At 48.3% G+C, this 15,148-nt stretch overlaps 1 protein-coding gene and 1 pseudogene across 1 annotated transcript; both read left to right on the top strand.

The window, feature by feature from the left end:
• Positions 1–7,430: 7,430 nt before the first annotated feature.
• On the top strand, positions 7,431–10,762 carry LOC127755685 (alpha-amylase/trypsin inhibitor-like; annotated as a pseudogene).
• A 610-nt stretch (positions 10,763–11,372) lies between these two features.
• On the top strand, positions 11,373–13,311 carry LOC127759978 (bidirectional sugar transporter SWEET3b). The gene is made up of 6 exons (XM_052284187.1): positions 11,373–11,479; positions 11,561–11,597; positions 11,687–11,909; positions 12,003–12,164; positions 12,405–12,524; positions 12,625–13,311. Exons 1-6 carry the CDS (start codon positions 11,440–11,442, stop codon positions 12,799–12,801), a joined length of 759 nt encoding a protein of 252 aa, XP_052140147.1. The 5' UTR covers positions 11,373–11,439; the 3' UTR covers positions 12,802–13,311.
• Positions 13,312–15,148: the final 1,837 nt, after the last annotated feature.

The following is a 15,148-nucleotide window of genomic DNA, read 5'->3' as shown; positions in this document are numbered from 1 at the left end:
TAAGAAACGATGTATGGACACACAGACTCCTTATAGTAAAAAAACCGACTTATAATAAACAAACCCTCGTGTATATAGAGAGAGACCTCAAAGCATGGGTCAGTCTCTAAACCATATATAAGGGACGGATCACGTGTTAAGGGGTTAGGATTCGTGTTATTTCTCGACTGGTTTTGGCTAAGATTCTTCTGCTCCTTCTCCCGCTGGACGAGTTCTTGTTTGTATACTATGGCTGTGTTCTTACCCCAAGTTCCCCAACCCATCTCCCTCTTTTTCCACGCGCATGTTTTTCAAACTGCTAAACAGTGTGTTTTTTGCAAAAAGTTTTTATACGAAAGTTGCTTAAAAAACATATTGATCTATTTTTGAAAAAAAAAGCTAATACTTAATTAATCATGCACTAATGAATCGTTCTGTTTTCCGTGCACACTTGTCGAGGGGTGACCCTCTCTAGCAGGAGGCTGTGAGGCCCCCCTTTGAGAGTTCGGCAGGGGGCAGCGGGTGAGATTCGAGGATTTGGTGAGCGAAACTGTGTGTGATCTTGATCTCGGAGGCCCCTCCAAGACGATGAGACAAAAGAGGTTTATACAGGTTCGGGCCGCTATGAAGCGTAATACCCTACTTTTATGTGTATGATTCTTCTGTGCTTAGAAAGTCCCTGAATCCCTGGTATGCAAGCTAGGGTTAGACAAGCTTTGGCTCAGGGATCCTTAGTCTGATCCCCCTTCCTCGCTAGGCATGGTCCTCCTTTTATACTTCTAAGGGGATACCACATGTGCTGCGAGTGCTACCTAGGGAGAAGGGAAAATATTCTCTATATTAATTACATGTCTTGTGCCTTAGCCCAGAAGCTATCTGCACGTCGGTTGCTGCGCGGGGCCCACCAAATCATGCAGGGCGCCCTTGTCATTCGCCATTTAATGGATGAGAACTTCCGAGTTCTCGTTCACACCAGAAAACGGGAACCCGGGTCAGTTCAGAGTGGTTGGAGCAGCTCTGACTGGGGTAAGAGGCTGTGAAGCCCCTCATCATTATGATGGGACGGGACGAAGCACGCCGCTCGCCGCCTGACACACTGACAGGGCGGGGGTACACAGTCGCCGTCCCATTGGTCATTCAACCGGTCACAGACCGGTCAGATGCGCAGCACGCCGCATTAAATGCGGTATGGCGCGGTTGCATAGACCGCTTTAAATGCAGTTAGGTGGGCGTTAGGCGCGCCCACCTAACCCTGTACATGTGGGCTGATACGTGGAGGGGGTCAGGGCAGCTCGACCCCAAGCGAGGGCAGCCTCCTCCCTCTACCTTGGAGGGGGCAGCTGCCGCGCCACCCCGGGCTCGACCCCCCTCGGGGGGAGCCACGTGGGTTTGGGGGCAGCCCGACCCCAAGCTGGGAGGGGGCAGCCGCCGCAACACCCCGGGCTCGACCCCCCTCGGGGAGAGCCACGTGGGTTTGAGGGTGGCCTCCTCCCTATAGCTGGGAGGGGGTAGCCACCGCTCAACCCCGGGCTTGATCCCCCCTCGCGGGGAGCCACGTGGGTTTGAGGGCGGCCTCCTCCCTCTAGACGTGATACCCCCGGGCCCATATCACCAACAGTAGCCCCCGGCGTTAGCCCTGACCAAAACCTTCCCCCGGTGGCCAGGGTTGATGCCACTCTCCTAGTCTAACGATGTGGGCCCGGTTTCTTCTCCATTCTTTGCTGGCACTAGGGCCCATGCGCCTTTTTCGCCCCAACTTGAGGGCGACTCGCCGCCCGTATCTTGGGTTGTGAACTTATTTTCTATATATATTCAGCAAACGTTGTTAGATTCTCTCGGGCCCGCGACTTCATGCTGCGCACCTCGCTTACCCCTGCCTTTTGTTAACCTCTGTTCATGTTCTACTTCATCTATTCAAACGATTATTTTCGTGTGAGTGTGAGGACTGAACTTTCCATAGCCAGCAATCCTCATCCGCGATCAAGCCAAGCTGGGTGCCATAGCCAGCCGGCGGGGCCAAAGCCAGCTGCAACGGGAGAGCCAGCATAGGGGGCCCCAGGCGTCGACGGCGTCCAGGGCTCGACGCAGGGCTAGGATAGAGCTAGGAATCGTAGCCCCCACACTTTTAGCAAAGAATCATTTGAATGGGTGAAGTGAATACAAACTTTTTGTTACCAAGGGGGTAAACGAGCGTGCGACACGTGGGAATCGTGGGACCGCGAGGAAGAGATGGGTGAGAGATAAATATAAGCCATGATAATTTTGCTGATAAGCATGAATAAAGAAGATATATACTTAAAGGAAGTATTACAAATGCTATGCTCAAAAAGAGTCCCCGGCCAACGCTGAGCTTTCCCAGAGAGGTCTGCTTTGGTCCGGGTATTGTAACACCTCCTTTGTTACCTTTGTTTATCCTTGTTTACACGTCGCGACCTTTCAAACCTTTGGCTCGAAGAGGGCTCCCCACCCTGGGCTCCGAATCCTTTAGGGAAGCCTGCGACCACTAAGCAAACGAGGTCAAGCTCCCATGAGCCTGTGCCCCAACGCTATATATTTTGTTCGCCCTTTCCTTTCGGTGGCCTCCATCCAATCTCTCTTCCTTCTTCATGGACGATTACTTTCGCACGAGTGTGAGAGCCGAAAAATTCTAAAGCCAGCAATCCCTGTCCACAGTTGAGCCGGGCCGGGCACCGTAGCCAGCCGGCGGGTTCAAAGCCAACCGCTACGGAAGAGCCAGCACAGGGGTCCCGGGCTTCGACGGCACTTGGAGCTCAACTTAAGGCTAGGATAAGGCTAGAAGACTTAGCCCCCACACTTAGCGAAGAATCGTTCATGTAGATGGGAGAGAGGTTGGGCTCTTACCACCGAGGGGCCAAACAAATGCGCAACACGCGAGGGTCGCAGGGCCATGAGAATAGAATGGGGGAAATTAAATATAAGATTTTAAGCTAATGAATTGAAAAATTGAAAATACTTGAAGCTTGAAAGGACGATCAGTTGAGCCGGGCCGGGCACCGTAGCCAGCCGGCGGGACCAAAGCCAGCCGCTACAGAAGAGCCAGCACAGGGGGTCCCAGGCTTCGACGGCACCCGGAGCTCAAAACTGCAAGAGTCCTCCTAGGAGTGAACCGAGGCGGCAGCAGGTTCATGGGCCAACCCCGCGCTTGGCCTTTGAGGGCCATGGGGAAGACGTTCGCCATGATCCGGTCGCCACCTCCCGCCGCCTCTATGATAGCCGTGCAGATCTGGAGGGACTCGGAGGGGTTGGCGCCATCCTCGTACTTCTCGGTGAGGCAGGGCTGGAGCTTTGGGGGCCCTCGGACATTCCAAAGACTCGCCACAAAGGCCTGGTAGCCAAGCTTACCAGGTGGGGATGTGGGGGCCTTGCCCCCTGCCTGGGATGGCGCGACACTCCTGAGGATGCTGCGCCTTTCCCCGTAGCGGCGGCGCGACACTCACCACGCCGGCGCTCGAAAGAACCTCAAAAATCACGAACGCGCCCCCTACCTGGCGCGCCAGCTGTCGAGTCGTGACCCTCTCTAGCGGGAAGCTGTGAGGCCCCCGTTTGAGAGTTCGGCCGGGGCAGTGGGTGAGATTCGAGGATTTGGTGAGCGAAACTGTGTGTGATCTTGATCTCGGAAGCCCCTCCAAGACGATGAGACAAAAGAGGTTTATACAGGTTCGGGCCGCTATGAAGCGCAATACCCTACTCTTGTGTGTATAATTCTTCTGTGCTTAGAAAGTCCCTGAATCCCTGGTATGCAAGCTAGGGTTAGACAAGCTTTGACTCAGGGATCCTTAGTCCGATCCCCCTTCCTCGCTAGGCATGGTCCTCCTTTTATACTTCTAAGGGGATACCACATGTGCTGCGAGTGCAACCTAGGGAGAAGGGAAAATATTCTCTATATTAATTACATGTCTTGTGCCTTAGCCCAGAAGCTATCTGCACGTCAGTTGCTGCGCGGGGCCCACCAAATCATGCAGGGCGCCCTTGTCATTCGCCATTTAATGGATGAGGACTTCCGGGTTCTCGTTCACACTAGAAAACGGGAACCCGGGTCAGTTCAGAGTGGTTGGACCAGCTCTGACCGGAGTAAGAGGCTATGAAGCCCCTCATCATTATGATGGGACGGGACGGAGCACGCCGCTCGCCGCCTGACACACTGACAGGGCGGGGGTACACAGTCGCCGTCCCATCGGTCATTCAACCGGTCACAGACCGGTCAGATGCGCAGCACGCCGCATTAAATGCGGCATGACGCGATTGCATAGACCGCTTTAAATGCAGTTAGGTGAGCGTTAGGCGCGCTCACCTAACCCTGTACACGTGGGCTGATACGTGGAGGGGGTCGGGGCAGCTCAACCCCAAGCGAGGGCGGCCTCCTCCCTCTACCTTGGAGGGGGCAGCCGCCGCGCCACCCCGGGCTCGACCCCCCTCGGGGGGAGCCACGTGAGTTTGGGGGCGGCCCGACCCCAAGCTGGGAGGGGCAGCCGCCGCAACACCCCGGGCTCGACCCCCCTCGGGGAGAGCCACGTGGGTTTGAGGGCGGCCTCCTCCCTCTAGCTGGGAGGGGGTAGTCACCGCTCCACCCCGAGCTTGATCCCTCCTCGCGGGGAGCCACATGGGTTTAGGGGCTGCCCGACCCCAAGCTGGGAGGGGGCAGCCGCCGCAACACCCCGGGCTCGACCCTCCTCGGGAAGAGCCACGTGGGTTTGAGGGCGGCCTCCTCCCTCTAGCTGGGAGGAGGTAGCCACCGCTCCACCCCGGCTTGATCCCCCCTCGCGGGGAGCCACGTGGGTTTGAGGGCGGCCTCCTCCCTCTAGACGTGATACCCCCGGGCCCATATCACCGACAACACTATTCCAGACGGGAACCAGAACCAGCGAACACACCCTATATATACATACAGCCTGTTCGGTTGCAAGGTACAACATCTACAACACAATGCTGTTGCCACAGTTGCTTATACAAAGCACTGTTCCGTGCGGCTGCATCGTAGCCGTATGAGCAGGGGCGGATCTACACATTAGGTAGAGTGGGTCGATCGACTCAGCTACGATTCGTATCGCCCCTCACCCTCCAGACCTCCTTACCTTCTTATAGTAGTCATGGGCCATTAACATTAGGTATAATAAGGTGTGAACACCTAGCAGATTGAGGCAATTATGCAATGAACTATTAATACAATATGTGTTGTATTCGATTGCTCTTATCGAGTGAACATCTCTATCCTCCGCCCCATCTATATTTTAAAGCTACGTCCGCCACTGCGTATAAGTGCAGCGGAACATGCCCATATATCGTGAGATTTCGGTGAGAATATACATATGGTTTTGTCTGGGATTTGTGTTTGGCAATTTGCTGCATGTCTGCAACTGCATGCAGAGGAGGGCCGGGGGGGCTCGGGAGAGGGGGGGCGGCGGAAGAGACAAGTCCCGGACATCTTTTCTGCTGGCGGTTGGGAGAACACTCTGCATCCCCGTGCACATGGCTGCAGGCCAGTACAGCAGCAAAAAATGGGGGATAATTGCAGGGCCCAGAGAGCCCAGAATTGCATAGGTGCAGTATGCAGCACCAAAGTACACACCATTTGGTCTGATTTGATCGCCAACATATGTAGTGTGGGCCGAGGGCGCCATCTGGCATCATGGTGGTGATAATGTGAGATGTTCTCATTAAGGAATACTTCCTGCTCCGCCTTCCTAACACGAGGTTTTTAGCTCTTTCTTTTTTTTTTTCACAACATGTACACTTCCAGCCCCATCGTTTATCTGATAATAAAAAAAAACGAAAGCATATTTACAAATGAAAAATAATTTAGAGCAAATATAATATAGACTATAAGCCGGCTAAATGCTGAGTTGAGGAGAAAAGAGAGGAGAGATAGGAGAAGCGGGCTGTAAACTTACAGCCGGCTTGGACACAAGAACCAAGAAACATTGTGAAAGAGTGTGGGTCATGTATTAATTGTAAAGAGCTAACTATTATATGGGTAGGCTGAGAGAAAGCTACAAAGAACCTTATAGACAATAGGTTGGCTATATTATTAGCCTTGCTCTTATGAATAAAACTTTTATATGTGTTCTTAATGATATAATCCCAAGATCAAGAAATAATTATTATCTTCTTGTAGTTTGGATCATCCTAATAAATACAATGCATGCATCCAATAGAATTAGAGAATATGAAAGTGCATGATTTAAAAAAGTAATAATTTAATGGAGAATGAGTCATAGTTAATTGCCTATATGCATGCATATCTTATACAATGCATGCATCCAATAGAATTAGAGAATATGAAAGTGGAGGATTTAAAAAAGTAATAATTTAATGGAGAATGACTCATAGTTAATTTCCTATATGCATGCATGTCTTGTATCGTGGAACATCTAAAAAAAGTGGTCGTACCTTATATTATGGAATGGAGGGAGTATATCTTAAAATCAACTCCAAATTTAAGATTAAAAATTTATATTTTACTCCTTCCGTTTCACAATGTAAGTCATTCTAGCATTTCTGATATTCATATTGATGTTAATGAATCTAGATACATATGAATATGAATGTGGAAAAAGTTAGAATGACTTACATTGTGAAATGGAGGAAGTAGCTAATAAGAGCGAAAAGATGAGGCCATTCAATGTGGACAGGTATGTCGGTTACCATAAATGCCCCCTCCCTCAACCTGCCGCGCATCCCAACACAGCTGCAGCAAAATTCAGAGAATTCGATCAGTTTGCTTGGACGCGTTCTCGTCCACCGATCCACGCCGCCGCCACTACTGTGAGCACTCACCAGCAAACCTCGCCCTGCCACCGCGCCGCCGCTCATCTTCCCCTCTACCACGATCGGCCGCCTCACTGCCGGCCGCCTGCGGTGTCTGCTCCCGCCATGATCGGTCGTGTCGCCTCGCCTCGCCGTGCGATCTTCCGATGGCTGTAGGTCCACGGATGGTTCAGCTGCTGCTCGAAGCAAATCGCCACTCTAATCTCGGGGGAGAAGAAACGCATGGCTTGTCTCAAGATTGGGCTGGACTTTTTTAAAGGAATAAGTTTATCCGAGGTCCCTTAACTTTACACTGAATCCGATTTTCGTCCTTGAACCCCAAAACCAGATACAATACGTCCCTAAACTGTCAAAACCGGTACAAATTAGGTCCCTCAGCGGTTTAGAAGGCGGTTTTAACTGACGTGGCGCTTACGTGGCTGGTTTGACTAGATCTTCATCCCATGTGGCACTGACGTGGCGCTTACGTGACAATTCTACCCCGGAAAAATAATAAAAACCATGGGCCCACATATAAGTTAAAAAAATAATTTTAAAAAGATGGGGCCCACGTGGGCCCCATATGTCAGCCTCACTACTCCCTTCTCTCTTATTCCATCTCCCCTCTCTCTCTCTCTCCTTCCCAGGGAGCGGACGGACAGGTGGGGGGCGGAGGCGCGGAGCGCATGGGCGGCTCCTTCGACGGCAGCGGCCGCGGCCGCTGCGTCACGGGCGACTGCGCCAGCGTGCTGTCCTGCTCCGCCTCCGGCGAGCCGCCCACCACGCTGCCCGAGTACACGGCTACACGCTCGGCTCCTGACCCGGCGCCGGCGACGACTTCCTCGACCTGTCGCTCGTCGACGGGTTAACGACGACCAACGGCGGCGGCGCCGGGTGCAGCAAGGGGCGTGGGCCGAGCTGCGCCGTGGACATCACGGCGAGGTACGTGCCTCCCCGAGCTCCGTGTCCCAGGCGGCTGCGCCAGTGCGTGCGGCAAGTTCAGCGCGGCGACACCTACTGCTGCCGGGGCCAGTTCGAGGCTTCGAGCACGTCTGCCCTGTTGGCGTTGGCAGACAAGGTAGCTAGCTGGATGAACAAAAGAAGACTTGCTATATGCACAAAACTAACTAACCGGTAGACTTGCTCCACTAGCTCATGCAGGACATGCAAGTACTAGCATAGCACAAAGCCATAGTAACATTTCTTATATTTATGTTAATGTTAATGAATCTAATAGATATATATATATGTCTAGATTCATTAATATCAATATGAATGTAGAAAATAATAGAATGACTTACATTGTGAAACGGAGGGAGTACTAGCTAATTTGCCGATCCTTGCAAGCCACTAACATGAACATATCACATTTGGTAGCACCAGCATGCAACCAGGTCTAACACATGATGTGATCCAAAAACTAAACAAGCACTTAAGGATCCTATGCAACAAGATTAGTGCTAACATGCTCGCCGACGAGCTACTCCATGTTCTTCAAGGGGCTATGCCCCGACGTCTATAGCTACGCCAAGGACGACTAGACCAGCACCTTCACCTGCCCCGCCGGCACCAACTACCGCGTGGACTTCTGCCCGCCGATGAGCGGCGTGACGGCCGGCGACGACGACGGTGTGCATGGCCACGGCCTCCCGCGGTTGAGCGGCCGGATTTGTGCATCCGCGGCCATGGTCATGGTCTTCCTCCCGCCGCCGGCCGCGGCCTCCCGTGGTGGAGACCGTCGTGAGCTGCCGAATTTTCGTGGCTTTGGCGTCGGTCTTCCTCCCGCCGCCGAGCTCGCCTGCTCCGCCGCCCACCTGCCCGTCCGCTCCCGGGAAGGAGAGAGAGAGAGGGGAGAGGGAAGAGGGAAGAAGAGAGGAGTGAGAGGGTAGGAGTGAGGCTGACATGTGGGGCCCATGTGGGCCCTGTCATTTTTAAATTATTTTTTCATGAACCTGACATGTGGGCCAACGGTTTTTATTATTTTTTCGAGGTAGAATTGCCACGTAAGCGCCACGTCAATACCACATGGAACGAAGACCTAGTCAAGCCAGCCACGTAAGCGCCACGTCAGCCAAAACCACCTACCAAACCACCGAGGGATCTCGTTTGTACCGTTGACGGTTTAGGGACCGGTTATATCTGGTTTTGAGGTTTAAGGACGAAAATTAGATTCGGTGTAAAGCTAAGGGACCTCAGATGAACTTATTCCTTATGAAAATATATTTTAGTTACAATTTGGGCCGGGCTTGGATGCAGAATAAAGATCAATAAGCCTTTCAAGCCCACAAACCGTACCCCAGCAGGCCAGCACTAGTTCCTTGGAAATTTTGGCACACAAAAATTCAGAGAACCCAAAAATCTACAAAATTTACGTTTTTGCTATATATCTTTCGACAAATTTTCTCCTAATGTTTTTTAAATAATCAGAGTGAATTATATATTAACATGTATTTTACTTTCATCTAATTTTGAACTGTTAAATTTGCTTCACGATTCGTGCAAACGAGGAATTAAAAAATCACAACATGCATATAAGTGAGGGGAATTGATCCCACAAGGCCACGACCCCCACTTCACGAAAATAACATGTTACCATGATGTTTTTGAAAGTTACGTACAAATTATACTATAGTTATATGCAAGTTTACAATTATACTTACATATGTCAAATTTTACATATTTTTGAGAGAAAATTTGTCAATGAATTAATGTATAGGTAGTCCCCAAAATCTTTATCACAGCAAACCTTTGCAAACTTTGCACGAATTTTACAAAAACCAAACAAGAAAAGAATCAGTCTTCATCGTCATCAAATTCGAATCGGATTCTAGGATCGAGATCACTTGGGCGTGATGGTGGTGACGATGGCCTGGAGCACCCTGATGCGCTGGTCCATGGCCGCGATCTCCTCGTCCACCGCCCGCACCTTCGCCTCGCGCGCCTCCCTCTCCCCCGCCGCGGCGCGCAGCGCGGCGCCCGCGCCCGCAGCGCGCGCCTCGGCGCGCCGCGCCGCCGCCTCGGCCTCCTCCGTCTCCCCCGCCACGGCGTCCAGCTCCCGCTGCAGCGCCCCCGCGCGCTCCCGCAGCCGCTCCACGCTGGCGCGCTCCGACGCCGCCAGCAGCTGCTCCTGCAGCGACGGCTCCCGCGTCCTCCTCCTCGGCGCTCGCCGCAGCGCCGCCGCCACCGACGCCCAGCACGACGACATTGTGATGTCGTGCGCGCGTACTGATCTCCGGTGAACTCGCTCGCTCTCGCCGGGAAGTTGCTATAACTTTGGGCGTCGGATTGATGCGTGGATTAATATTAGGATGCATATATTTGAAGTGATCGAAGTGACCATATCATGGTCGGCTCAAGAAACCGAAGAGGATTCGAACGTGATGACAAATCCGTCTCTGAATTTAGTCGAAACATTCAGAGATGTAATTGGAATTCGGACAACATTTAGATCAAGTGATTAAATGTGATGCAATGAACAACGTCAAAAAGAACTAGAACAGCAATTCCAAGTTGGCTATTTGTTAATTGCTTGATGCGTAGGCATTTTTTGTATTGCATGCTGACCCAGCAAGAGATCTGACGAAGACACTGCATACGTTTGCAGTATTCGTCAGAGATTGGCATGGATCCAGCAGTACACATACCACCTGAGTAACAGGATTTACAACCATTTTCTGCCCACGGTTTGGATGAGTTGATAACAGCAAGCTTAGCTTTGCCAACTTCGATTTCGACTAATCACACAATATATCTAAATTGAATCAGGGTCTTTCTTTTAGTTCATAGGATTTGACACCACCACTACTTGTTATCGACTAAACAATCTTCATAATGCAGAATGTGCGTCGAAGTGCTGGATTGCTTTATCTCCCAGTGACTAACCATTCCAAATTCTGTCACCACAAACAATTCATTCGTGGCACCACCTGGGATTTCTGGTATTATTTGCTGACTTACCTTTATGAAGTGGCTTTCAATGTGGAATCAGATTAGACCTATCGTCAATGTGTTGGCTTAATTCAGCATCACTAATTTGTATGAATTTCATATTCCTTGCTACTTACTGGGTTTCAGTTGACATGGCTTTCGATGTGGAATCAGAATAGACCTATCGTCAATGTGTTGGCTTAATTCAGCATCACTAATTTGTCTGAATTCTATATTCCATGCTCGTTACTGGGTTTCAGTTGACATGGCTTTCAATGTGGAATCAGCATAGAACGAACGAATGAATTCCATTAGTAAATGGTCTCTGCTTTTTGGCATAGCCTTTCAGAAAAAAACTTTTAGTCTTGCCCTAGTATTTGTTTCATGAGTTGTGTCTTAATCAACAAACGGTTGGGCTCATGAAATGACACTATTGGTGGTTGTGATATTCTTTGCTAAATTTTAGAGTTTAGTTCCCACAATCTTTACTTGTTCTGATTAATGTTTCAATAAAAAAAGAAGCGAATGTATGCTTTTGAAAGCAACCGGATGCCAAACGGAGCATAATCTGTTTGTGCCATCCTACTGAATTTCATGGAGCATATGCATAGCTTTTGGCCTTCTGTGCTTCATCCACCCATTCTGCATTTCAGACTTTTAAGTATGCTTTAGGCATTATAAATAGACAGACCCACACTTGGAGCAAAGAAGTAACTATTTTGTCAAATACTAGTCCATTCGAGTTGAAACGTTCAGTGAACAGCTAGAATGGTTTCCAACACAATCCGTGTAGCAGTAGGAATTCTAGGTACTTCTCTTCTGAATGTTCTTGGAATAAATTCAGATTTTCATTATTTTCAGAGCATAATTTAGTGTCTCCCACTTTCAGGAAATGCTGCTTCCATGCTCCTGTATGCAGCACCTATGTATGTACATCACATCCACAGATACCATACATGATCAGAATTTATTTCATTTGCTATCTTTGCTTATCAATGTGCTCTGAAAATCACAGATTAACATTTAGGAGGGTGATCAAGAAGGGCAGTGTAGAAGAATTCTCTTGTGTTCCATACATCTTAGCTCTGTTCAACTGCCTCCTGTACACATGGTATGGGCTTCCTGTAGTAAGCTCAGGATGGGAGAATTCTACAGTGTCTTCCATCAATGGGCTTGGCATACTGCTTGAGATCGCATTCATCAGCATATACACATGGTTTGCACCCAGAGAAAGAAAGGCAAGTTCTTTGCAGAGGAATTCTTCAGATATTCATGATACATGAACTCTTGAAACAATGTTTTGACAGGCTTATCTAATGATCTTATTTCAGAAGTTTGTGTTGCGAATGGTGCTACCCGTTCTTGCATTCTTTGCGCTGACAGCAATTTTTTCAAGCTTTCTGTTTCATACGCACGGTTTACGCAAAGTTTTTGTGGGTAGTATTGGCCTGGTGGCTTCCATATCGATGTACAGCTCTCCAATGGTAGCTGCAGTGAGTATCTTTCACATATACTGCCCTACTTCAGAGTCATAATCTGCACAGACAAAATTAAGTTCCAAATAGCATTAACTTCAAGATAAAAACTTGTATTGACAAGGAATAAGTACAGATCATATCCATAGGAGTGATGAAACATATCAAATTCGGAAGTTGGAACTGTGTACAAGAAGAATTGTTTTCATTCTTCTTACGCGGTAATCTTAAATTTTCTAATGGAGCTAACATTTGCAGAAACAAGTCATAACAACAAAAAGTGTGGAATTCATGCCCTTCTACCTGTCATTGTTTTCCTTCCTCTCCAGTGCTCTATGGATGATATATGGGCTCCTAGGGAAGGATCTCTTCATCGCGGTTAGTACATACCGGGTACATATGTTTTTATTCAGAGATGGATCGATCGAGCTGTAAAATCACTCTGTTTTCATTTCTTTCTTCTGCTTGTTTCGTGCAGTCACCAAACTTCATTGGCTGTCCAATGGGTATCCTTCAGTTGGTCCTGTACTGCATTTACAGGAAAAGCCACAAGGAAGCTGAAAAGCTTCATGACATCGACCAGGAAAATGGTCTGAAAGTGGTAACCACGCATGAGAAGATAACTGGAAGGGAGCCAGAGGCTCAGAGAGATTGATGTGTTTTATGTACTCACTTGGGGACTTGTTTCATTTCTGTTGTCTTAAGAGTAGGTACGATAGCATGCTACAAACATATTTTAAGGAGATAAAGAAAAGAGAGAAAAGCAGCGGGCTACAGATTTGTAGCTAGCCGCAACACAGACTCCAAGATGCAATGTATGTATAACAGGTGGGATCAAGTATTAATAGTGTAGTAACTATTGTATGAATTAGCTATTAAATTAACTATAAATGATTAGGAGCTAGTAGTTGACTATACTATTAAACTTGCTCTTAGGGCACTCGTAATGGTTATCTATAGGCTCTCTACAACAGATCCATGTCAGTATATTTTTCCTCTTGGAAGAGATTAAATGGAGAGAGAGAGCAAAGCTATCTATTAACCTGAAGATAGTCTATAGAGAAAAACGAGGCAATGGATTAGAGAGCTATAGATACCCATGTAGATATACTATTAAGGTGGTTTACCATTAATCTAGTGTATTGCTGAGATATACATATTTTATAGAGAGCATCTTACTTTACCATAGCGGGTGATCTTACCACGGCAGCAGCAAAGCTGTACGTCTTGAGAATTGCTAACAGGATCCAGTGATTGATGCTCACGGGCCAGTCATTCAGACATCCAACCACATCTTTCTCTTATCTCTAGCTCTATAAAAGTATTTATCGCCATTGAATTTGCTAAATGAACGAATATTTCTTCTCATCCACTCAAAAAAATTACTCCATCCGTTCTAAAATAAAGCAACAATTTTTATATACGAATCTGAATATAGGATTGATTTTTTGTTGGAATGTTAACACACGGAGTAAATAGGACTGAATGCTATAACTTCGATGTACTGAATGGCTCATAGGAGTAACTCTTTTATCTCTTTTTCGCACGTACGCTTCCCAAACTACCGAACAGTGTTTTTTTAGAAAAAAAATCTATATGTCAATTGCTTAAAAAAATCATATTAGTCTATTTCTTTTTAAAAAATAACTAATACTTAATTAATTATGTGCTAATAAGTCGCTTCGTTTTATATGCGTGAGGGATTAATATGAACCTTTTTTAAAGAAAAATGTGTGAATTATCCTCTTAGATTATTACGATCATTTGATTTACTCTCTTAACTAAAAACAACTAGATATTTTACACACTGAACTTTTAAACCGGACGAATGACCCCTAGTCAATCCGAAGCGGTTTCGATCCAATGTGACACGCACCTGGTAGCCTAGTCAACCAAAACTAACAAAAACCATAGCGCTTCACATGTCGAATCCAGATCGTCTGACATAGCGCTCACTACGTCAGAGGGACGTCCAGCGCAGCTGCGTCGTCCATTCTGCATCGGACGAACGCGTGGAGTAAGCCAGCAATACTGGCTTGCGCTCGGCCCGTTAGAAGAAAGATCTAATTTCCTTAATTTGCCAACAAAATCTGGATCTCTCCTAATTCCTCGTGGACATCGGCCGGCGGCCGCTCGTCGTCTCGTCCTGTCTGGCTCAGGTGCGGGCGGAGAATAAACATCTATCTTTTGCCATTTTGCAAGCAAAAGCAAGTAGTATGCAAGTCTCTATGCATATATTATGCCAAGTTTGTATGTACTGATCTCAAATTGCATAATCGAACATTCTCAATTGGACAAATTAATCAGTCTGGAATCAATAATAAAGACATCAAATTGCCGCGTTCACATCAATTTACAATCGCAACTAGGCTTCTCAAGCAACTGTTGCCTTCCTCCAAAAGCCTGTGGTGGTGGTGGTCATCGTCGGTGGTGGCAGTGCTGCGGTCATGGCAGCAACGGACGCCCTTCGTCTCGTGGCGGCGCGACCCCTGTGGGTGGTGGTGAAGTGATCCACCGTGGAAGCCGTCGTCGTCGAGGCAGACCTGGACGAGGCAGATCCCAGATGAAGCAGGGCTCTCAAGAGCAGGGTTTGACCTATCGGTTTACTATTTGTATTGGAGGTCACCAAAATTCCAAAATTTCCGAAATTTCAGAAATACTGCGGAAATTTCGGACAAATTTTTTTTAGAAAATTTGAATTCAAATTGTGGGCGAAATTTTCGAAAAATGCACATGGAAGTCTACCAATCTTGTCCTAGAACTAATAAGCCCAACCATTCTTCCATCAACTTCTAGAATCTGAGGTGTACATGGAGAGAACTAGAAGCAACCAGAACAAGATAGTGAGACAAACAGATGTGAAGAAATAGATAATAACGAACCTCGGAAAATCAGTCCTAGAATCTAGAGCGTAGCCGCCGTCACCTGGAGAGGCACACCGCCACCCACGCGGTGCTGTGGAGCGGGTGACAGCTGGGGGCGACAGCTGGGAGGGGGGCGTG

The sequence above is a fragment of the Oryza glaberrima genome, chromosome 1 (assembly GCF_000147395.1).
Source record: "Oryza glaberrima chromosome 1, OglaRS2, whole genome shotgun sequence".
Classification (NCBI taxonomy): Eukaryota; Viridiplantae; Streptophyta; class Magnoliopsida; order Poales; family Poaceae; genus Oryza; species Oryza glaberrima.
The sequence above is the reverse complement of the archived record's forward strand: the minus strand, read 5'-3'. Positions and strand labels throughout refer to the sequence as shown.